The sequence below is a fragment of the Danio rerio genome, chromosome 18 (assembly GCF_049306965.1).
Source record: "Danio rerio strain Tuebingen ecotype United States chromosome 18, GRCz12tu, whole genome shotgun sequence".
Taxonomy (NCBI): domain Eukaryota; kingdom Metazoa; phylum Chordata; class Actinopteri; order Cypriniformes; family Danionidae; genus Danio; species Danio rerio.
In genome coordinates this window covers 12,324,695-12,349,862 of record NC_133193.1, presented here as the reverse complement: position 1 = coordinate 12,349,862, position 25,168 = coordinate 12,324,695, and the positions used below count along the sequence as shown (strand labels likewise).

Sequence of the window (25,168 nt, the reverse complement as noted above, 5' to 3'; positions counted from 1 at the left end):
TGTGTGTGTGTGTGTGTGTGTGTGTTGCGCCTGGTGGTCCTGCTTCAAATCCATTTTATCTTCAAGAACACTGTGGAGTTGGTCAATACTAGCTTTGATTAGGTTTGCAGCGATGCGCTCCATCTGTTTGGTGTATCTCTAACCCCAACACGCTAAACTTCAGTGACGTCGTCCAGCTCTCTTATCTGACTGATTTACAAACTTTGGCTGCAAAATTGCATCCTGTGAACTAATCCTTCAAGCTTTCCAAGGTTAGGAATTGTTTGAGTTTGAAAAGATGTCTTGGTCTTTGTTCCAACGTTTTGAGTTTTAAAAGATGACTCTCCTTTGTTATTCTTCTAAACGTATATACTTATGTATATACAATACCGATTTTTTCCCCACACATGTTATAGGCTACGTTGTGTATTAAATCCTGAAATTGTCTGATGTTAAGTTGACACTATAACTTTCAACCAGCAGCAGCTTGACATTAACAATTTTCTTTCTTTTTTCTCTTGTTATTTTGTGGGTTTTTCAATGCATTTGTGTCAAGCTTAATGCATGTAAACATTTCAGTACGGATCATCTCATAAACCGTTGCAAATGTGTTTGACATCTGGGGCATATCTGTTTAATATGCATTGATATTGCTATTTTCTAACTGTCTAAATGTGTCTAAACATCTAAAGGTGCAAGAGAATCTCTAACACAAGGGATTTCATGTCATTTTTTTAGTTCCTATTTTTGTACATCGTTCATTGTTGTAGGTCGTCATTGTTTTTGTATCATATATTTTGTCATTTATCGAATTCAAGGGTGTGCTAAAAATTCATTGATTTTGCATTATAAACCTTTAGTTTTTCTAAATGTGTTTGTTCTCTGCTATTTTTGTTGTTGTCAGATTAGAATTAACTTATGTCGGGTGAACATTATAAACACAGCACATAGATTACGGTTTTTAACTATTTGAAAGAAGATTGTCAGTAAAGTTTATTAATAATGAACTGCCCAATGCTAAATACACAGGTAGCAAAGAATTCTGGCCCAGGTTTGGCATAAATCTGGCACAGCAGGCATTCTTCCGTCACTGGCACACAGCATGATGGCCAAACATGGCCTGGGTTTGGCAGAGGTGGCACTATCTTTGCAGTTTTGACACACCAACATATCTGGCTCAGTTTAGGCACAGTTATGGGTTATTAACTTGGCCAGATATGGTCCATATTTGGCCCTTTGTCTGGAAGCCAGACTTGGTCCAGTCATGTACCGTAATTCACTGCAGCATGTGAGCCAAGCAAAAGCTGATTAAGTGGACCAGAGCTGGGCCAGAGATATTTTGTTATGTGGGTAATCTCCTTATATGTATATTGAAGATGGCACAGATTGAAAAATCCATACCCCCAGAACATCTGAAAGCTTGCACATCCATGCCATCTGATTGTATATTTTGGGATTTGTTTTTCTTTGAAGCTAATTTGTACCCAATTCATGGTGTTGTAATGTTTATTTTTATCATTGTTTTGTACCTGTTAAAGACATAAATGTTGGGAATCTGAATTACATGTTGGCAGTATTTCATGAAGCAGGAATATTCTATTGGCGATCTATTGACAGCACAGCTAAATTAATTATTGATTTGTTTGCATTTTCCCTCCCATTTACAGACACTGCCATATTATATTAATTTGGTTCAATGAGGTAAAAGAATACAAAGTTATTCAGTCATATCTGTATTTTTGTAATGCCATTCTAACCACCACCGCCACTAAACTGCATATACAAGCTGTAGAAACGTATGCTCTTGAGTGGTGTGTTTAATGTAGTGTCCTGATGAGTGGCAGTTATCAGATATCTTGTGAACCCAGATTTGTCCTGTGGAGTATTTTGCTACATGTAAAGCACTATAAATATATTAGGTGGTGCACTAAATTGCATTCTTCAAATCCTACTATTTTTTAAATAAAGGAAAGTGTTGCCAAACCCAAATCCCCTGTGAGAATGTTATTTACTGCCTTTTTCATTTGTATACCAGCTTATTTATTGTTTCAGAGGCTTTAAATAAAAAAGAAACATTGCTAGCATTGTGTTAAATCCTGTTTGCAACGTGATAAAATGTTAGTGATGACATATCATGCAAACTGATACGCGTTCCTTTTTTAATCCAGGTTAGCAGCTTGTTAGCATTTTGCTAATTTGTATTATATATTGTATGGTAGCTTTGGATTGAAGTAAAGGTACAGACGTTTTTTCCCAATAAAACCAAACTAGAAATCGTGGGTGTCACAATATTAGCATAGCCATACAGGACATGGTCCAAGTCACTAGTTAAAATGGTGTTTTTTCCTCTGGATTTTGACATACACTCTCAGAAAAAAAGGTACAAAATTGTACCTTTTAGGGTACAAATGGCCCGTCACTGGGGTGGTACCCTTAAGGGTACAAATTTGTACCTCTATTTAAAGGTACAAAATTGTACCTTCTACATTTGTACCCTTTAAGGGACAATTTTGTACCCCCACCGAAGGTACAAAAATGTACCTTTTTATATTATATAGCATTTTCAGGGTACTGACCCAGGCATTTTGATCCTTTGGTGACTGCATGCACAAATAAATAAATAAAATATTTTGGTTCGCAGATGTCCATTTTTATTTATTAATGTAGAAATATTTCATTACAACTCACAACTGAATGTGTCAAGAAATAAAATTACACAGTAAATATAAAGCAGACATGTAAAACAGTAAAAAGAACAATTTAGAAAACAAATAAAAATTGTTCACTCACTGTACAGTATATAACCTACCCTTAATACAAAGACCACAAGAATACTGTTTAAGATTTATAAACACATTACACAGGCTACATCAAGTACTTCACTTTATAAAGTCCAAAGTATTTGTCTTTAGTCAGAATACTCGGTCATAATAAATAATTTGTCATCAAAATTTTCTCTGTATTTCAGATTGAAGGCAAACTTTCTCTATAAATTGCTTCAACAGTGCAGAAAACCAAATACATCAGTAGCCTCTTCCTCAACACCAGTAGATTACTCCTCATCATCCTCAAGTGGAGTTGTAATTTGTTGTAACACAATATGTGTTTATGCTTTTGATAAACATGACATGTGAAGCACTCATATCTGGAAAATGTTCTTTGATAGTCATTAGGACCACAAGTTATTTAAAAATTTGCTTTATGCATGAATGATAGCAGTGTGCTGGATTAACTTGATGATTGTGATTATCCCAAGAGCATGTAGAGAAACAAAAAACAAGGTTGATCACTCTGGTAACTGGAGTAGATCGAGGCTTGTCACCGTCCACCGTTCATTCAAAACATTCCACAGCAGAAACATCAAGGTGTTCTTCTTATAAGATGGATATGTCAAAAATGTATATTCGTCCACATCATTAGCCCGGCCAATCGCAATCCCATCAACTCTGAAGACTGCCGTGACTCGTCTTGTTAACACAGTTGTCCAGTCGGTGGCCTCCTCCTGTACTTGAACTGTTGGATGTGGTGAAGATGGTTCACTGTAAATGACAAAGCAATAATTACATTAATATCAGTCACTCTATCACTGATGAAGAGAAAATCAACATGCATAGAAAGTAAAATAATTAATATTCACTGATTAAAAAAAAAGTATCACAGATTAAAAGACTAATATAAATTTCATTCATTCATTCAATTTCTTTTCGGCTTAGTCCCTTTATTAATCTGGGGTCGCCACAGTGGAATGAACCACCAACTTATCCAGCATATGTTTTATGCAGCAGATGCCCTTCCAGCTGCAACCCAGTATTACGAAACATCCAGACACACTTATTCACACACACATTTATACACTACAGACAAATAAGCTTACCAAATTCAGCTATAGCGCATGTCTTTGGACTTGTGGGGAAACCGGAGCACTTGGAGGAAACCTTCACGAACACTGGAAGAATATGCAAACTCCTCACACAAATGCCAACTGACCCAGCCGAGGCTCGAACCAGCGAACTTCTTGCTGTAAGGTGACAGCACTACCCACTGCGTCATCCTAATATAAAGAATATCAAGCATTATAAAATGCATTTATCACAGCATATACTAAACAGAAAACAACATACGCACCAGAGCACAACGAAATGTTGAAGTGTCTCGCTTAACAAGGCTGGCAACATGAGAAGTGCTGCTGTAAAATCAATTCCTGGAACATAAGATGTGGCATACAAACAAATATGAAGGTATCCATCCAAAGCTAGAATTTAATAATATTAATCAAGTGGAGAAAGTTTAGAAAGAGTACCTTAGAGTCAGATCCATAGCATTCTTCAGTTGATCTCTCATCTTTCGATGAAAACCTAGAAAATAATTATAAACAGGGTGTACATTTATTGTTGTTTGTAAGTAAAAACCTACAAATTTAAAATAGTATGTAAGCCATTAAAACCATGGTAAAGGATAATGAGACATACTTACATCTTGTAACTGAGCCATGCTTTCATATGACATGCCTTCATTGGTCTAATGCTGTTAGCCTGCATTATGTTGTTCAATCTTGTCCTGAAAGACAATTGGAAACTTCATAAACTTTAGGAAAGCAATAAGATAAAGCAATAACTATTTATTTATAGTATTTTATTTATATATAAGTATAACGTTAAACGATAGTAAAGCACCAACAATTCTGGACATGAGAGTTTGTGGACACTCCTCAACATTAATGTAACTTAGATACTGAAACGAAGATTTGTACAAGCATACACACGCCACGTTTGTAACTAGCCACGTTTACATAATCAGTCGCTTTGCCGGTGACAAAATTGTGATTTTTCTTCACAAAATGGCGGTGTATATAACCGTCTAAAATTACATTTCCGCGGTCAACCGTGGCTAGAAAATGGCCTCAAAATATAAAACATTATCGATAATTACAAATTCCAGTATTAATAACAAAAGGTTTTGTATCAAGGTATATGAAGACTTCAGTCGCGCCAGCTCCGGGCCACACCGCACATTACTCACGGCCCGATTCCGGTGCACGGTTACGGCAGCGTCGGCTCGCTTCTGCCGCCGCATCTGGCCCGAGTAACGATACAGCAGACGGACTCGGGCAGGCGAGAATCTAGCCGCAACTGGCCCAAGTGTATTTTGCTATCTGGGTTGCGATTATATTCCGCCGTGGCAACACTTATTAATAAAGCAGTAACGTAACGTAACATATAAGGCGCGAATACGTAACGTAGGCGATAAAGGGAACTTTTACACCGAGAAAACTAACAGCATATAGTACTTACCTTCTATAACGTTATGTCCCTCGGTGACTTCGATATCACGTTGTATTAACTTCTTTAATAAGCTGCAGACATCTTAGCAAACTCCATCCTGCAGGCCAACGTACACCAGCCAGTCCGGAGCACAAAGCGGGGGAAAGCCGATACCAGAGAGTCAGACAAAATCAACAGAACACGGCTTCACATGTAAAAATGAGACTGAAAATATATCTTTAATACATTCTTACCTGAAAAGTGTGGACTCCAAGATAGACTTTTCTTTAAAAAGCGTGCGAAGTTCTGTGTAAACAGCCAGCATACTCGACCGACCGCCTCAGTAACAAACACTACTATAACGTCTCAACAAGCCAAATTCTTAAAGAGACAGCAACATCACCACCTGTATGAATATGCTGTCCCTCTGCATGGTTCTTATTCTACATCCCATATATACTATAGGGACTTAAACAGTAAGCAAAGACCAGTATTTACGTTTTTAATGATTAAAATTACATTTAATTATAAATTAAATTATTAACATTTTTGAGAAAAAATGTAATTTAAATACATGAAAAAAATTAATTATTAAAATATTTAATTCAATCAATTTATTTATTTATTATATTTTTAAATTATGTATTTTAGTATTAATGTTTAGTATTAATACATTTAAATTAGTGTTATATAGTGTCTTGATCTTATCATGAGCTGAGGGTACAATTTTGTTCCTATAGGGAAACAAAATATATAATTGTACCTTTAAAGGTGCCAAATTGGTCCTTTACGGTACAATTTTGTATCCAAATGTGCTATAAAAGGTACAAAAATGTACCTTTCAAACCTAAATCTGGACATTTGTACCTTTATAGCCCATTTGGGTACAAAATTGTACCCTAAGGACCAATATGGGACCTTTCAAGGTACAATTTTATATTTTGTTCCCTCTAGGAACAAAATTGTACCCTCATTGTACCTTTTTTTCTGAGAGTGTACTTTAAAATATTTGGAAAAATGTAAGTATATAAGTGAAATATATAACTGTTGTAGTGGTTTTTGGTTATTTTAATGAAGAATCATACATATTGTTCTTTTAAGATGGAAAAAGAAACCCAAAGCCATGTGAGAATTTTATGTACTGCCTTTTTCGTTTGTACTGTATACAAGCTAAGTTATTGTTTTAGAGGCTTTAAATTAAAAAGAAACATTGCTAGCATTGTGTTAAATCCTGTTAGCAACATGCTAAATGTTAACGATGTCAAATCATGCAAACTGATACGCCATTCTTTTTTTTTAACCAGGTAAGCAGTGTTAGCATTGTGCTAAGGCGTGTTTTAAACATAGTAGCAACATGTTATCATTACCGTTAAAGCTACAACATTTTTCCCCTATAAACCAAATCATAAATTGAAGGCGTGTGACATTACAGTATTAGCATAGTCACACAGGTTTCATGTTTCATGTCATTAGTTATAAGTGGTTTTTGGGTATTTTAATGAACAAGCATTGAATAGCATTGAATTGCAGTAACGCTACGGATATTTTATTTTCCTATAAAACCAATCCGGAAATCGAGGGTGTGTGACATTATTAACATAGCCACACAGAACACAGTCCAAGTCACTAATTTAACAAAACTAATATTTTTTTTCTCATGATTTAAACATTATTTTAATGAACAAAACCCTACGTATTGTGGCTTTATGGTAAAAAAAAAAAAAAAAACTAAAACGTGAGAATGTTTTTTTTTTTTTTTTTTTTTTACACAATATGCCTTGTTTAAGGGGGTTTTTAAGAATAAAGAAAAATAAACATTGTAATCATTGTTAAATCATGTTAGCAATGTGCTAAATGTTGGCAGTATCAAACAGATTAGCAGCGTGTTAGCATTCTCTACTGAAAAAAACTGCTTAAACCAGCCCAAGCTGGTTGGCTGGTTTTAGCTGGTCAACTAAGCTGGTTTTAGAGAGGTTTAGGCCATTTCCAGCCTGGTCTTAGCTGGGAGATGACCAGGTGCATAAAGTTTTTATTCGGTAAGAAAAGATGTGCATAAGCTAGGATGGAAACACTTTTACACTTTTTAATGTTACAGCCTTATTCCAAAATGGATGAAATTCATTTATTTCCTCAAACTTCTACACACAATACCCCATATTACAATGTGAAAAAAGAGTTTTTTTTTTTTATTCTTGCAAATTTATTAAAATAACCTGAAAAATAACACGTACAAAAGTATTAACAGCCTTTGCCATGAAGCCCTAAATTGAGCTCAGGTACTTTATGTTTCCACTGATCAGTCTTGAGATGTTTTAGTAGCGTGATTGGAGTTCACCTGTGGTAAATTCAGTTGATTGGACATGATTTGTAAGGGCATATACCTGTCTATATAAGGTCCCGGGATTGACAGTGCACGTCAAAGCACAAACCAAGCATGAAGACAAAGAAATTGTCTGTAGTACTCCAAGACAGGATTGTCTCAAGGCTGGGGAAGGTTACAGAAAAATTTCTGCTGCTCTGAAAGTTCCCGTGAACACAGTGGCCTCCATCATCCGTAAGTGGAAGATGTTTGGAACCACCAGGACCCTTCCTAGAGCTGGCCGGCCATCTAAGCTGAGTGATCTGAGGAGAAGGGCCTTAGTCAGGGAGGTGATCAATATCCTGATGGTCTCTGAGCTCCAGCATTCTTCTGTGGAGAGAGGAGTACCTTACAAAAGGACAATCATCTGTGCAGCAATCCACCAATCAGGCCTGTATGGTAGAGTGGCTAAACGGAAACCACTCCTTAGTAAAGGGCGCATAGCAGCCCTGCCTGGAATTTGCCAAAAGGCATCTGAAGGACTCTTAGACCATAAGAAACTAAATTCTCTGGTCTGGTGAGACTAAAATTGTACTCTTTGGAGTGAATGGCAGGCGTTACATTTGGAGAAAACCAGGCACAGCTCATCACCAGGCTAATACCATCCATGCATGGTGGTGGCAGCATCATGCTGTAGGGATGGGATGTTTTTCAGCAGCAGGAACTGAAAGATTAGTCAGGTTAGAGGGAAAGATGAATGCAGCAATGTACAGAGACATCCTGAATGAAGACCTGCTTCAGAGTGCTCTTGACCTCAGACTGGGGCGACGGTTCATCTTCCAACAGGACAATGACCCAAAGCACATTGCCAAAATATCAATGGAGTGGCTTCACAACAACTCGGTAAATGTCCTTGAGTGGCCCAGCCAGAGCCCAGACCCTAAATCCTATTGAACATCTCTGGAGAGATCTGAAAATGGCTGTACACCATTACTTCCCATCCAACCTGATAGAGCTTGAGAGGTACTGCAAAGAGGAATGGGCAAAAATTCCCAAAGAATTCCTCAGCTTGTGGAATCATGATTAAAAAAGACTTGAGGCTGAAATTGCTGCCAAAGGTGCATCAGCAAAGTATTGAGCAAAGTCTGTGAATACATGTGATTTTTCAGGTTTTTATTTTTAATAAATTTGCAACAATTAAAAAAAAAAATAATTTTTCACATTGTCATTATAGATTATTGTATGCAGAATTTTGAGGAAATAAATTATTTTAATCCATTTTTGAATAAGGCTGTAACATAATAGAATGTGGAAAAAGTAAAGAGCTATGAATACTTTCTGGATGCACTGTATTTTCCATTTACATCTCCTTTGAAATGTGGTAAAACTCGCAAAAATATGGACTTTGCTCTGTCACCTTTTTTTTTTTTTTGATTCATGCCCTCCGTCTGAATTGTACACATCACCAGAGCCACATGATTGAAAACAACCTATACCAAAATTTTAATAATTTTTGTAACATTAGTTTCTTAATGCTTGCAACAGTGATTATAAAAATAATTATACACTTTTAAATTTGCTAAAGTTCATAATAATACGTGCCTTTGTAAAAGTACCAATACAAAGCATTGCTTTATAACAGTCTGTTTTGTAGCAGACCTATAAAGTCATTAGACATTATAGAGAAATGCTGTGCTCTTTTCTTCTTCAGATCAATACTCTTATAGCTACAGTATATTCAGAAAGCTGCAGAGTAGCGTCTGAACGCGGTAACATGAGAATTATGATAGACGATACTGGATCCATAATGCATTCAAAGGATGTGATATTTGTGGATGTCAGGAGGAAACAAACAAATCAATGTGTTGGATCTCTACTGCTCTGTCTCCAAACTTTCAAAGAAAAGAGAGGGGGGGAAGAGCTTTCAGGGCCTGTAGCAAATAAACCTGTGCAAAAGACTCTCAACAACCGGATTGATTGTCCTTCGGCTCTCGTGAAGAAAGGATTGAATGAGCTTTACAGATGCAGTCCAGAGAAACAGCAGAGGTCCCAGTGGGAAAAGGCAGTCAGACAAGCAGCAGAGTCCAAACTACTCCTGAAAGTGCAGTTTCACGATGGGTCATTTATATTTAGAATGGCTTTCCAGCAGCTTGAACAGCCTGCCCTGGTTTCACAGTCCTTGATCTACCGAGACTCTGATAATCAAGTCATCACTCTGAACCGGTGACAGACTGATTCACAAAACACCTAAGTGTCTGTCTTCTCATACTGAGACGGACAGGGGACAATATTGCAAATTAACCATGGTTTTACTATGGAAAAGTCTAGTAAATACTGTGCACACTGTGGTTTTGTGACCAAGTTTTCACTATAGTAATATTGTAGTATTAACACTGTAGGAACCATGACTGTAGTAACCATGCTTTTTTTTGTTCATACTGTGGTTTTAAAAAAACATGGCTCTGCGACTATGGTTTTACTATAGAAATATTGTAATAGCAACACTAGGAACCATGGCTGTTAAAATCATGCTTTTTGGTGCATACTGTGGTCTTAAAAATCATGGTTATGAGAACATGGTTTTGCTATAGTAATATTGTAGTAATATTGTGATAACACTGTAGGAAACATGACTGTAGTAGCCATACTTTAAGGTGCATATTTTAGTTCGAAAAATGGTTTTGTGACCATAGTTTTACTATAGTAATATGGTATTAACAACACTAGAAACTATGACTGTAGGAAGCATGCATTTTTGGTGCATATTGTGATCTTAAAAATCATGGTTTTGAGGCTATGGTTTAACAAATATTGTAGTAATATTATGATAATACTATAGGAACCATGACTATAGTGACCATGTTTTGGTGCTTGTTGTGGTTTTTAAAACTGTAGTTTTGAGACCATGGTTTTACTATAGTAATATTGTAGTAATAATAGAAACCACGACTGTAGAAATCATTGTTTTTGGTGTATTCCGTGGTTTTAAAAACCAAGGTTGTACTATAGTAATGTTGTAGTATTAACAAAGTAGGAATCATGACTGTAGTAACCATGTTTTTTTTTTTCTTTTTTGATGCATTCTGTGGTTTAAAAAAAAAAAAAACATGGTTTTGTGATCATGGTTTTACCATAGTAATATTGTAGTAATAGCACTGTAGGAGCCATGACAATAGTAATCATGATATTTTATGCATACTGTGGTTATGAAAAAACAAAGTTTTACTATAGTAATATTGTAGCAATAACACTAGAAACCATGACTGTAGGAACAATGGTTTTTGGTGTATACTGTGATCTTTGTGGTTTTACTATAGTTATGTTGTAGTAATAATACTGTAGGAACAATGACTCTAGTAACCATGTTTATTTATTTTATTTATTTATTTATTTTGGTGCATACTGTGGTTTAAAAAAACATGGTTTTGTGACCATGGTTTTACTATAGTAATATCATAGTAATATCAATGTAAGAACCATGGATTTGGTAACCATGGTTTTTTGCTGCATACTATGGTTAAAAGAAAAAAAAACATGGTTTTGTGACCATGGTTTTAAAACAGTAACATTGTAATAATAACTCTGTAAAAACAATAACTGTTGTGTCCATGTTTTTTTCTCTTTTTTCTTTTTTTCTTTTTTAATTGGTTTGGTTATTCTTTTTTTGTTTGTTTGTTTGTTTTTTGTGCATACTTGTGGTTGTGAAAAACAATGTTTTGAGAGCATGGCTTTACTTTAATACCATTGCAATACTAAAAACCCTGTAGGAACCATGACAGTGGAAACCATGATTTTTGTGATGCGAGCCATTTTAAATACTATGGTTATGTGCCAAGCTGTTGTTATAGTGATATTGTAGTATTAGTACTGCAGTAACGTTAGAGTAAACATAACTGTAGGAACCACAGAACCAAAGCATGTTATATTATATTTAACAAAAGTTATGCAGTAACGACTCCAAAAAAAAAAAAAAGTATACATCAAAAAAATCAACTAGAATTCACAAAAAAAAAAAGGGGTAAGGCACCACACTGCAATACACCTGTAAAAGGTTGTTGTAGTTACTATGGTTTTACTTCCAATGGCATAATAAATCTATGCTACATTTTGTAGTTAAGATGGTTTTACATCAAATGTGATTCAACACAATCCCTTTATTATTTCTATAGCACTTTTTATAATGTAGATTGTGTACATAGATTAATAACATAGATGAAGTTCTTATAAAGGCGGCACAGTGGTTAGCACTGTCGCCTCATATCATAAAGGTCACTGTTCAAGTCCCAGCTGGGCCAGTTGGCATTTCTGTGTGGCGTTTTGCATGTTCTTCTCTTGTTCGCATGGATTTTCTCTAGATGCTCCTGTTTTCCTCGAATTGACATGCTCTATAGGTGAATTGGATGAACTAAACTGACTGTAGTGCATGGGGTGTGTGTGTGAACGTGAGAGTGCATGGGTGTTTCCCATTACTGGGTTGTGGCTGGAAGAGCATCCTCTGCATAAAACATTTACTGGAATAGTTGGCAGTTTATTCCACTGTGGCGACCTCTGACAAATAAGGGACTAAGCTGAAGAAAAATGAATGAAGTTCAGTTATCACAGTTGAAGTGTGGAAATGACAGTAATTATGAATGAATACTAATGAATAGTAAACATGTTAATTTTGTGGTTCCTTTTGGTTTTACTGCAAAAAAAAAAGTTTTACTATTGTAACTGCAATAGAACCATGGTTAAATAATCATAGGGAGTTGTCAAAACAGAAACACCGAAAATCCCACGCCCTGTCTGTTTTGCCTGACTGCAAATTCTTGTCCACACTGATGGAAAACAATGGCTTTCAAAGCATCCAAAGGCAGCTTTTATGTAACGCTGTGCTCTGGCTGCTTCCACAGACACTAATGTGCAGAGCACCTCAGTATACATGTACAGCAGCTGTTGCACTTCATTGCAGACTACAGCTGCAGACTGAAACCTGGCATGTATGTTTGTAATTATATTTATGCTTCTTAAAAATCTGTTCAAATGGACAGGCAGGTGAGCCTAAGCAGGACGGAAATGTTCTCTTTCCTCAACCCTTGGATCCGGTACTTCCTGTTCTTCTTCAGCTTTTTATTCTGGGTAAGTGAGTGAGGCCTCTGACTGCAGTTTTGAATGGGTTTCGTTGAAGGAAAGGACATTTCCAGACGGCAGAGCATAAGCTCTTTGGCCAGCTTTGACATGAATAAAACATCAGGGGATGTAATTTAGTCTTTTCACCAGACTCGCTGTTGCAATTGTTCCTCCACTGTGATGTTTTCAGCACAACACGACTCATTTCGGAGCACTCTATTTGCATAGAATTGCGAGGAATTTTATCGAGTAAAAATACCACTCTCTGGGATGTAATGGCAGAATAGGATGCAAAGGAAGGCATGAATCCCCTAAAGATACAGTGCGTGCAATCAAAACAAAGGCATCTGTTCTGGCGCTTCTCTTGTGTTGTGTTTTATCAGGGTATTGACTGTGTGATACAATCTCAGAATCAAGTGAATCGCTTGCACTGCAGAAATTGCCTCATATTATGCCTTTGTTCAGGACTCTTAAGCTTCCTGAAAACTTCTGTCAGATTTAAGAGTTGCTGCACAGGTTTGAAGACGAAGAAACAGACAAAAATGGTCTTGTGCTCTCAGTCCTAAGCAAGACATTTACTTAATGCTGAAGCACTCATAGAGCTCAAGCTTAACATATCATTCACAAGTATTTTTTTTTTAATATAGACATACATTTTTTTTATTATTCAGCATTTATTCAGTTTATTCAAAGTACACAGCAGTACCCTTAACCTTAACAAACCCATAACATTGTTAAACTCAAATCTTTTAAACAGATTTTGTTTACTGCTTTAATTGTAAATGAATTTGCACCATTAGCTGTCGTCATAGCTGTGTTTTTATCTTGATGTTTCGACACCCTATTGTCTGAGATGGTTCTCTGTGTGCCTCATCCCTCCCCGTAAGGGATTGATAACAAGATGTGAAACTAAAGTTGGGTAGAGGTATTTCTTACAGTAGTCAACATTTTTTAACAAAACAATTATATTTCAAAAAGTAAAGATAGTACCAACTTAATACAATGACAAAAAAAAATCATACCAACAAATAAAAAGGTAAATAATAATGTGGCTTAACAAAAAACTAAAACTCTACAATCACACAATACACTTTACTTTGTACATACTCTCCCATTTTTTCTGATTTGAGGTTTTGTACTGTGTATATAATTGTATATGAGCAATTCCATGAAAATGTCAACCTTGCCATGAAAAGAAAAATGTTTTCACCAAAATAGCGAAACCGTTTCTACATTTTTTGCGCAGGCAAGTGTTTTACAGTAGTTTAAAAATACCTAAAAATGTCTCAGTCAATGTTTTCAAACTATTATATTTTATTTACCAAAGTCAAATAAATGGCAATTTCACATCCGTCACATCCATAACGAAAAAGTGTCACATCCATAACACAGCTTTTCCCTCAAAAATGCAAAAATGTCAAAATAAAATAAAATCAATCAGTTTTGTTCTATAAAGAGCCAACTCTTATCCTTTTGTTGAGCATTATTTATTTTGGGTTGTGCAGTTTAATTCACAAAATTTCTACGAAAAATATTGTATACTGTAAACTTGCAGACTTTTTTTGTCACATCCATAACGCTTGTTTATTTTCCTCATTTAAAGTATAAAAATGTTCACAGATTAATTTTTTTTGATCCCATAACTCTATGGTTAGTTGTTTTGGAAAATATAAACAGATGATTCAATATAATGTTAATGTATACTTTCTCTGCGAATTTATGTTTTGAATTTTTACTGCAAATGTCACATCCATAACGCTGGAATCTTTATTTATTAATAAGTTGGTTGCTGGATAAGTTGGTGGTTCATTCCGCTGTGGCGACCCCAGATTAATAAAGGGATTAAAGGCTGATTTAAATTTTTGCGTCAAACGCCAGCGTATGCTACGTCGCTGACGCATAGCCCTTCGCCGTCGCTGACGTGCACCTCTCAAAAAATGTAACAATATCTACAATATCACTATAACAACAGCATGGCACATAACCATAGCATTTAAAATGGCTCGCATCACAAAAATTATGGTTTCCACTGTCATGGTTCCTACAGTGTTTTTAGTAGCGTAGCGTAAGCGTAAGCGTAGCGTAAGCTCTGCGATTGGTCGGCTTGGTAGCGCTGACAAGTCTGGGCGGGACCGAGAGCCGCGCGAATGGTGCGAGCCTGATGGACCGATTGTTTACAAGTGTGGAGTCCCGTGAAGGAGCTCCGGGTGGAAAGTTTTGTTTTGTGTTTACCTCATAGTTAAAGTTGTTGCACGTCCGCTGGTTCCTGCCTCAAAATGAGCGAGTTTGAGCCACTTGTACATCCAGGAAGTGTTCAGGAAAAGCAAAAAAAAAGCGAAGAAACTCGACACAGAGGAACATTTACACCTCACTCCCAACTAGCGATTTGGAAGTTTTAATGCAGACCAACAGAGACAGCGCGCAGAAGTATAAATGCACAGCTACGCGCGTTGCATGTGCCGTGGGTTACGCCGGTCACTTGACGCAGAAGTATAAACCAGGCTTAAGCCGACAAGAAAATGAAAGAATTATTGATGTTTTATTAATATTAAATTTTTGTTATAGTTATTAAAATGTCCATTGCTGTTTATTGTATTTTTTATTTTTAAAAACAAAAGAACAATTCAGCATTGATTAGTATGTGAGGCTTCCAAAAGCTGTTTAGAATAACGTGGAAGTCACATTTATAGTTTCCAAATGAAACAATGTAACTCACATTCCATGAGTTTTAACAAAACTGTTTTTTTATCTAGAATTGGACTCGGAATAGTAATTAAACCCAAGAAAAAAAAGAAAGAAAAGTCGATTCCATGTTAAAAAAATGTTATTGGAATGAAAGGCTCACATACTGCGCATTTGCATAATTTTGAACTGGATTTTGTCACATTACCAGCAGTCCCTGTCACTCATATTGCCTCAAATCGCCAACTCACATTGAAAAGAAATGATCTGCAGACTGTGATGGCCGTTAATTGTCTTTATGCTGTGAAAAATGAACGCCGCTGCCAATTCAAACTGTTCATTCTAAACCAGTGTTTACACACAACAGACGGACCTTTGGACATAATGTTACCACTGAATCCATTAGTCTTTTGTTCCAGTCACAAAGACTGGATTTTTTCAGAAATGCACAGAACTAGAGCTGCACAGTGTATAATTTTATAATAGATGTGCGCATCCTCAAAAGTCACATGTTGAGTTTATATGCTGGGTTTAAAACTGATCAATTCAGAATGCATCATTATGGAGTTTCATTTCTGTGACTGTGTGAGCATGTCAAAACATTTTAAAGTATTCAGGCATGAGAAAGTGTCCTGTTTGGAGTGATAAAGATGTCTTTTATTTCATCATTTATACAGTAAAGACTTTGCAATGTTATTTCACATTTAATTATTCAGGTTATGTACCGGGATACTGTTAGACTCACATGGGAATCCATAAAGAGTTGTTTATTTCTCCTTTATCTTTACGGTTTTATCTCTTTTTGCTTGTACAGCGCTCAGTATAAGTAAGGACACCACTCACAGATCTCTCTTTTAAATTCCTATTTTCTAAGATGCTTGACAATAATATATTTGTGCTTATTTAAGTCAATTCATCTTTATTTTTATAGCATCTTTATTTTTATTTTTGTAGATTGTCAAAGCAGCTTAACATAGAAGTTCTAGTAAATTGAAACTGTCAGTCCAGTTTTCAGAGTTGAAGTTCAGTTTAGTTCAGTGCTTCTAACAGTTTCACTGCTGAAAGTTCAAACTCTGAAGAGCAAATCCATTGATGTGTAGCTCCACAAGTCCCAAACCAAGCCAGCCAGTGGTGACAGTGGCGAGAAACAAAATTTTACCAGTTGACAAAAGTAAAAATATATATATTAAAAAAAATAGATCAGAAAAACTAAATATTGCAATGTCAGATTTTTCCAATGTCGTGCAGATCTACTCAAAATTATGTTTCCTGAGAGGCTGTTTCTTTACAATAAAAAAAGCATCTGATCGCTCTTTAATCTGATTCCTTATATTTCATATGCAAGCCGAGTCAGTCATCGACTCTTAAGGAGTGAGCTGATAAAACTGAACAACTTTCTGAAGACTCTTCAGATGCATAATGGAGCTGCAGTGACTCTCAGACACATGAAAAAGCTTCCAGCGACTGAAGCAATATCAGAAGCAATGGCAGCAGGGTCTCTATTGCTCACAGGCTGTTTTATTTCAGCTTTGAGAATATAGTCTTTGTTTAAAGAAATAAAAGTAATAATACACTTACGTGGAGAAACCAATATAATTCAAAATCAAATCCATTGTTTCAATATAAAGCCACTTATAAGTCTGAATGCCATTTCATTAAATGAAACAACATCGAGTCTAGGGTCGTCTGCTAATAAATCCTGAGATTTCTCTGGGCAAACATCAATATTCGGAGACAGATTTTTAATAACCTAAGCAACTGGTGTGGATGTGATTTTGTTTATTTATGTATTTATTTTTAAAATTTATTAATTTTTGAATTTAGCTCTCCAAATATAGTCAAATATTTAGGCCTAGTGTGTGTACCAATAGTGTGATGTCTGGTGTCTGCATCAAATTGAATTAAAAAGTGGTTATATATATATATATATATATATATATATATATATATATATATATATATATGTATATATATATATATATATATATATATATATATATATATATATATATATATATATATATATATATATATATATATATATATATATATATATATATATATGTGTGTGTAAATATATATATGTGTAAATATATATATATACATGTGTGTGTGTACATATATATATACAGTTGAAATCAAATTATTAGCCCCCCTTTGAATTTTCAGGGGGGGAATTTTCACAGTATGTCTGATAATATTTCTTTTTCTGGAGAAAGTCTTATTTGTTTCATTTCAGCTAGAGTAAAAGCAGTTGTTAATTTTTAAAAATCCTTTTTAAGGTCAAAACTTTTAGCCCCTTTAAGCTTTATTTTGTTTCGATAGTCCACAGAACAAACCATCGTTATACAACTTGCCTAATTACCCTAACCTATAACAGATTATACTGTACTAATAGCTTATACAATACATGTAATAAAAAATAATGCCCTAAATGTATTAAAGTAAATATAATGTATATCATGAATAAAATGCCCAATAGAGCTTTATAGTGATCATTCAAACTTATTTATTTAGAAATGAAGCAAGTACCTATTATGATGAATGGGCTATTGAATCACTGGCTGATTCATTCTAAAGATTCATTTAAGGCTGAAACACAGTAATAATGGTATATTGCTGTGAATTAACTGAAACAACTTTACAGTTATATTTAAAAATTCATTACTTAGACAAAGAGGAATTCTGCTAATTTAATACTAATGTCAAAGCTTCACATTCAGGACTGTTCACACATTAGCTCTTCATGGATATTAACCTCTAAATTTACCGTAAAATAACGTATGCGTGAAAGGGGCTAATGTGTCTGAAATGTAAGTCACCTAATACTAACACCTTTTTTATTAAATGTCTGTGTATTCTAATGAATTTATTGCCATCATGGAGAGAGCATCTTTGCTTGTGTGATAGGGTTAACTAGCATATAATATGACAAACAGTTATAGGAAATTATACATTCTAACTGTGTACTAATAAAATTCTGATGCACACTGCATACTTTTTCTATCTTAAACTGTTGCTACATTTTAAATTAAACTTTTTTTTAGATGTAGATAAAGATACAATTATAGATTTAAAGAAATGTATAGGAATGTTGGAATTAAAAGAACAGAAAATGTGTGCAGAGGACTGGATCATTTTATCAATCACCGGGTTACATAGGCTGAAGCAGGGAAGCGTCCCCAACGTGTTTACCTGGTGCCATGAACTGAAGCCTAGAAGGACACTTTAGCTTATTACGCATAAAGAGATTATGATTTTGTTTAATGCTTAATATGCTTTTAATTGTTTAAATTAAACTTAAATGAATGATATTAAAGTGATGTTTACACCATTTATGCAATTTGAAATCGTGAAAACAGCTAAAAGTTTGTAGTTCACAGCATGTTGTTGCAATGTTTACAGTGGTGATCCTATACTTCCGTCACTTTCGGTTCATTCATTCATTTTCTTGTCGGCTTAGTCCCGCCAACTTATCCAGCAAGTTTTTACACAGCGGATGCCCTTCCAGCCGCAACCCATCTCTGGGAAACATCCACACAGATTCACACACACTCATACACTACGGACAATTTAGCCTACCCAATTCACCTGTACCACATGTCTTTGGACTGTGGGGGAAAACCGGAGCACCTGGAGGAAACCCACGCGAAGGCAGGGAGAACATGCAAACTCCACACAGAAACGCCAACTGAGCCATGGTTCGAACCAGCAACCCAGCAACCTTCTTAATGTGAGGCGACAGCACTACCTACTGCGCCACTGCCTCACCCCTCACTTTCGTTTTTTTTTTTTTAAATGGCAGCTGCATGAAATACGCATATAGTAATTAAATGTGGAATGTTTAAAAAATCAGTGCTATTGTTTGTTTGTAAATATTGTAAAAATGTATGATAGTCAATTTTTAGCTCAGCAAAAAAACAAAAATTTAAATGAAATAATAGTCACATTTCTATGAACTTAGCATTGAAGCTTAAAAAGAAACTCCATAAAAGCTATAAAAGGCTAGTCATAACATGCTAGTTACATATTTGCCAAGCTATATTAGACCTGCAGATGTTGAAACATTGATTGTACGGTAAATATGTAGTCGCATTAGATGACCAACGTGTACTTGTCACATTATTTATTTGTGTTTATTTATTCATTGTAGGTGTTTTCTCTTCTTATCGTAGCCATTGGGGTGTATGCTAAAGCTCAGAAAGCGACAGGTATGAGATGTGTGAGTGTTCTGTTCACCATCATGAATTGCAGATGTGTGTATGGAGCAGTGCTGTGTTTCTGAATGGGATTTTTTTTCCTTCACAGACACCGTGCGGGACTCGTTCCTAATTGACCCGGCTGTGATCCTCATAGTGGTGGGAGTTGTCATGTTCTTCATCACCTTCTGTGGATGCATTGGAGCTCTGCGGGAGAACATCCGCCTTCTTAAGATTGTGAGTACAAATCACAAAGCAAACAGACTTGGCCCAAATGTGGCCTCATTATGGCACTGTTGGTGTTTTGCTTTGCATGGCAATGATGGCACTGCATGCATTTTGGGCCAGTTGTGGATGGGAGGTGTGTGGCCCAGATCAGTGTAGTGATTGTTCACATTGTTTAGGTAACATTAGGCTGGGTTATGGCTCAGTTTTTGAGATTTCTGGTTAAAGGGTGGTGTTGATCTGGTTAACTTATAGCTGAGAATCAGTACCAATAATAAACCTGTTTTGGCCCAGTTCAGGGCCAGTTAAGGGTGATCAATTGGCTGAGATTTGGGCCAGTTATGGCCCATGTGTGGCCCTTGTCTTTAATCCAGTTATGGGCCACTTCAGAACCGTCATTCTTTGTGGTACTTGGGCCGATGGAAAAGCTAATATGTGGCCCAGAGCTGGGCCAGAAAACATTTGCTTTGTGGGACATTGTTTAGGTAACATTGGGCTGGGTTATGGCTCAGTTTTTGAGATTTCTGGTTAAAGGGTGGTGTTGATCTGGTAGTTGAGAGTTGAGAATCAGTACCAATCCAACATAGCAACATTTCTCTGGCCCAGCTCTGGCCCACACAATCAGCTTTTGCTTAGCCCACATGCTGCAGTGAATTACGGTACATGATTGAACCAAGTCTAGCTTCCAGACAAGGGCCAAACATGGACCATATCTGGACCAAGTCTCAGCCAAGTCAATAACCCATAACTGGGCCTGAACTGGGCCAGATATGTTGGTGTGTCACGACTGCAGCTAATTTGATAAACCAGTTTAGCATCTGCTTGGTAGAATTTAAATGCATTTTAAAAGTGGGTCAAGTTAGGCCAAGCCTACGTGGCCCACATATACATTTTTAACATCTGGCCCAAATACTACATTTGATATCTGGCCCAAGTCTTGTGTGCCGCCTTAAAGACAAAGCTACCTCTGCCAAACCTGGGCCATGTTTGGCCCACATGCTATATGTCAGTGCTGCAGGAATGTCTTCTGTGCCAGCCTTATACCAAATCTGGGCCAGAATACTTTGCTACCTGGGTTCCCCCATTTCAAAAATTTTCTGGCCCAGATCTGGCCCACACAATCAGCTTTTGCTTGGCCCACATGCCGCAGTGAATTATGGTACATGATTGGACCAAGTCTAGCTTCCAGACAAGGGTCAAACATGGACCATATCTGGACCAAGTCTCAGCCAAGTCAATAACCCATAACTGGGCCAGAACTGGGCCAGATATGTTGGTGTGTCACGACTGCAGTTAATTTGATAAACCCATGTAGCATTTCACTTTATGGCCGGGCTTTTTCTCTAAGTGATCTAATTGGTGGAATTTAAATGCATTTTAAAAGTGGGACAAGTTAGGCCAAGCTTACGTGGCCCACATATACATTTTTAACATCTGGGCCAAATACTACATTTGATATCTGGTCCAAGTCTTGTGTGCCGCCTTAAAGACAGTGCTACCTCTGCAAACCTGGGCCATGTTTGGCCCACATGCTATATGTCAGTGCCAGATGAATGTCTCCTGTGCCAGCATTATACCAAATCTGGGCCAGAAATCTTTGCTACCTTGGAATAATAAACCTGTTTTGGCATAGTTCAGGGCCAGTTAAGGGTAATAAATTGGCTGAGATTCGGGCCGGTTATGGCCCATGTGTGGCCCTTGTCTTTAATCCAGTTATGGGCCACTTCAGAATCGTCATACTTTGCAGTACTTGGCCCGATGGAAAAATTAATATGTGGCCCAGAGCTGGGCCAGAAAACATTTGCTTTGTGGAAAATTGCTAAAATCAACATGTTTTTTTTGAAAGAGACCTACAAATAAGGCTTATGACTAGCTACTCTATTTTAGTCAAATAAATTTCTGTAGGTGGAAGACATTTTTCACATGAAGTGGATCTTAATAACTAATAGGTTTATATAAGAATATAGCCTTTACATATATAATGATACAAAAACTATTTAGCAGCTGTTTTTGGAGATAAATTTAATTGTTTTGCTATCTGATCAGTACCTTCGAAATGTAATCTGTACCGTGCAATTACACGATCTTCCTTGAATATAAGAATTCATGATGTTCTTTCCTCCTCCTCTAGTTCTCGTTTAGTCTGACGCTGGTCTTTCTTACCCAAATGGCCATTGCAATCCTGGGCTTCTTCTACTCTGAGCAGGTGGGCTTTCACATAAAACCATAGTGCATAAACTAGACAACAGTGATAAAGCACACAGGCTGTTACATGAGCCATATTTCTCTGGAATTATATGAGAGACTATGAAAATGAACATAACTTGAATGCTATGTAAGAGAATGAACACACACACATACTATGCACACACATTTAAACTTGAAAAATGAATGCACTTTAATTAGTCAAAATACATCAGTATGAAAGAAGAAAGTAACAAAAAAATTGAAAAATTATCATTTTTTATTTTTATTAACAATTAAAAAACATTCATTTTCGTTTGCTGTTTTGACCCAAGTCTCTTGTGGGGGAGGCTTTAACAGTGGCCTTCTCTAATTGCCTAATGAGAAATAGACCCATACATTCCTATTTTTTCCCCCCTGTGCATACAAAAGACAGGTAGTATGTGGAAATCCAAGATATAAATGGCGAAAAAGTTATTCCGATTGAATTTTTTAAGTACTCTGGTGTTTTTGTAAATGTTTTATTTAATACCACAATGCATTAGATGTAAAATATGGAAGCTTATATTTTAACATTACCAAATTAATAACTTGATTTTCTTTAGTAGACCACAATAAACAGATTAGTTGCATTGGCATGTTATTGATTTGCATGCAAAATGGTAAATAAGTTTATTTCAACATATTGATTTTTCTTAGGGATGGCCAGATGAGGCCACACAAAATCTTGGCATGGCACATGCTAAAAATTATGAGTTCAATGCAATGTTATTTTTTTTGCGGTCCCACTTTATATTAAGTGTCCTAAACTACTATGTACTTACATAAAAAAATAAATACAATGTACTTACTGTGTTTATAATGTATTTGAGAACACTTGTGGTGCTATTGAGTTGGGATAGAGGTTGGGTTATGGACAGGTTTGGTGGTATGGGTAGGTTTAAGGATGGGTTAAGGTGTAAGGAATGGTCAACAGTGTATTTACAAATGTAATTCCAAAAGTTAAATACAAATGTAGTTACATACATGTATTTAATCAAGCATAAGTACACAGTAAATACATGTATTTACACAATAAGTACATTGTAACAAACTATTAACTCTTATGTAAGTACATATTAGTTAAGGCCACAATATAAAGTGGGGCCTTTTTTGCTTCTGGTAAATATTGTGGTTTTAATTAATTTAATTACTCTTAAAATATTGCAATTTATTCCTTGAAAAAAAATCAGCAAGTAGCCTACACGTGCATACCAAATCCAAATCCAAATTTAATTTAACAACACAGACAAAGGAACAAACTAAACAGAAGGCATTATTATATACACACACACTCTACAGACCCTAATAATATAATTTATCCATATTACTTTTTGAGCCTCAATATTATTACTTCAGCTTTTTGCAAACTACATCCTCAAAATCATTGAGATTTTTGGCCTTTGTAAGTCAACCAGCAAAATAACCAAAGTGCTAAATAAACTAGATTCTGAAAAGCTGATTTCAAAATGCATTTATTTATTTGAGGTGCAGCCAAAACAGCATATCGGTCAAACAGCTCTTTACTGTAGCTTGTGTTTATACGGGGAGGGGCAGTTAATTAGCAGTGTCGATGGTGCCAATCAGTCCACAATAATTGGTGGCTGCATTTTATTTATTTATTTATTCATTGAAATATTGCGTAAGTGCATTTAAATTAATAATATCAACAGCAAAATCATATTGGGGTGGCCACAGATGTGGCCAGAGTTTACACAGGGGTGGCCGTGGTTGTTATTAGGTAAACATGCAACACAAGTAAAAATAAATACATAAATAATGGTAACACTTTAGAATAATAGTCTATTAGTTAATGTTAGTTAATGTATTTATGAATATTATTTTATTAATCAATTCAACATGAACTAATGCATTTTTAAAATCCAAAGTTGTGCTTGTTAACATGAGTTAATGCACTGAGTTAGCATCAACCAACATGAACTAAGTTAACAAGTATGTATAAATACCGAACTAAATGTATTACTAATAGTTTGTTCATGTTATTTCATGGACCATTGTAAGTGTTACTTACCATTAAGTTTACTGAAAAAAGTTTTCTATTACGCTAGCCACTGACTAAAGTCTCCTAATCAGCTAAGCCAATCAGAGTAGACCGACCCACAATAGGTTTGTGCCAAAAGAGGATATAAGCCATGGATATTTACATTAGATGTCACCTACGCTATTGGTCTATTGGAAGGAACATGTCAATAGAGCTGCCATTTTAGTATAGGGTAGCTCTGCTTTGAATGGACTGTGGGTGGAACAGTGCAGTGGGAGACTGGCCATCCAGAACCATGGATATATACACATATATCTATGATTGGGAGTTTTCCTAGTAGTCAGTATACAATTTTTTTTTTAAATTATGAAAATTATAATTTTACACCACAATATTGATGGATTAGTGACCACACATGCATTGCCAACAAGGAGTATGTGTGTTTGTGTTTGTGTGCATAGAAATGTGTTATTCACCCTCCCTAAGATACTAAATTTGATCTAATGAATGTCCTGAAACACACCCCCTCTCCTGCTTTCATTTCTAATAGTAATGTAGGGAGCGATTAGTTTGTGAATGAATCTCCATTATGAACCATCGATATCCCTGCATCTCAATGTACACATCTATCTTTCAAATTTAAATGGCATATAACATTTGTAATATTCAATAATTTAGGGTAGACAGTATGCACATTGAGGCACAGGTACTGTTATGTTATCAGGCACTCTTATAAGGTACTTCAAAGCCGTTACTTTCCTTAGCTGACATTAATACAAGTTTCTAGCACCGCAGCATCTTGTTGTCATATTTGATTAACATTGTTTGCTGATTTGATTCCACAAAACTGGCATAAGCCTAGAATTTAGTGCACATTGCTGCTACTTTGCCTTCAGTGCAGTAGTGACTGTATTATCATCAGTAACGTTACTTGTTTAGCACAAAAGTTCGTAACACAAAAACGTAAAAAAAGAAATCTTACTTATGAAATGTTCTGCCTTTAAGCTTAGTTTGCTCATATTACACCCGTACGCAGAGCAAAAGTCCAACATCTTCAGATTGGCTTTAGTCTCGACTAGTGCTGTTGAATGACTTTTGTCTTGGGTGCACTGTACAAATGTGACAGTGGTATTGATGCATGCTCAGGGTCCGTATGCCATAGTGCAGTGGTTCTCAAAATTTTTTCATC

The 25,168-nt window shown here is 35.9% G+C and overlaps 1 protein-coding gene and 1 long non-coding RNA gene across 9 annotated transcripts in view; one reads left to right on the top strand and one right to left on the bottom strand.

Moving 5' to 3' along the window:
- Positions 1-5,600, bottom strand: LOC137488257 (uncharacterized). Of its 5 annotated transcripts, XR_012393974.1 has the most exons (8): positions 5,495-5,600; positions 5,271-5,358; positions 4,453-4,536; positions 4,280-4,334; positions 4,105-4,180; positions 3,854-4,030; positions 2,521-3,518; positions 1-2,373 (listed from the first exon to the last, which is right to left on the bottom strand). It is a non-coding gene; the product is annotated as an uncharacterized lncRNA (long non-coding RNA). The 5 variants fall into 5 exon arrangements; XR_011007224.2 differs by lacking the exons at positions 1-2,373; positions 5,495-5,600 and having other exon boundaries at positions 2,608-3,518; positions 5,271-5,381; XR_012393972.1 differs by lacking the exons at positions 1-2,373; positions 5,271-5,358; positions 5,495-5,600 and adding an exon at positions 4,657-5,208 and having other exon boundaries at positions 2,608-3,518.
- A 6,753-nt stretch (positions 5,601-12,353) lies between these two features.
- The window catches only part of tspan33b (tetraspanin 33b), a 33,473-nt gene continuing 20,658 nt past the window's right edge, over positions 12,354-25,168 (top strand). For 2 of the 4 annotated variants that reach the window (XM_068214815.2, XM_005159028.6), the window contains exons 1-4: positions 12,354-12,657; positions 19,484-19,541; positions 19,639-19,766; positions 21,886-21,960. In XM_068214815.2, the coding sequence (XP_068070916.1) occupies positions 12,562-12,657; positions 19,484-19,541; positions 19,639-19,766; positions 21,886-21,960 (357 nt within the window). In that variant the 5' untranslated portion in view covers positions 12,354-12,561. The remainder of the gene's footprint in view (positions 12,658-19,483; positions 19,542-19,638; positions 19,767-21,885; positions 21,961-25,168) is intronic. The other 2 variants (XM_073929414.1, NM_001045135.1) reach the window with 2 other exon arrangements.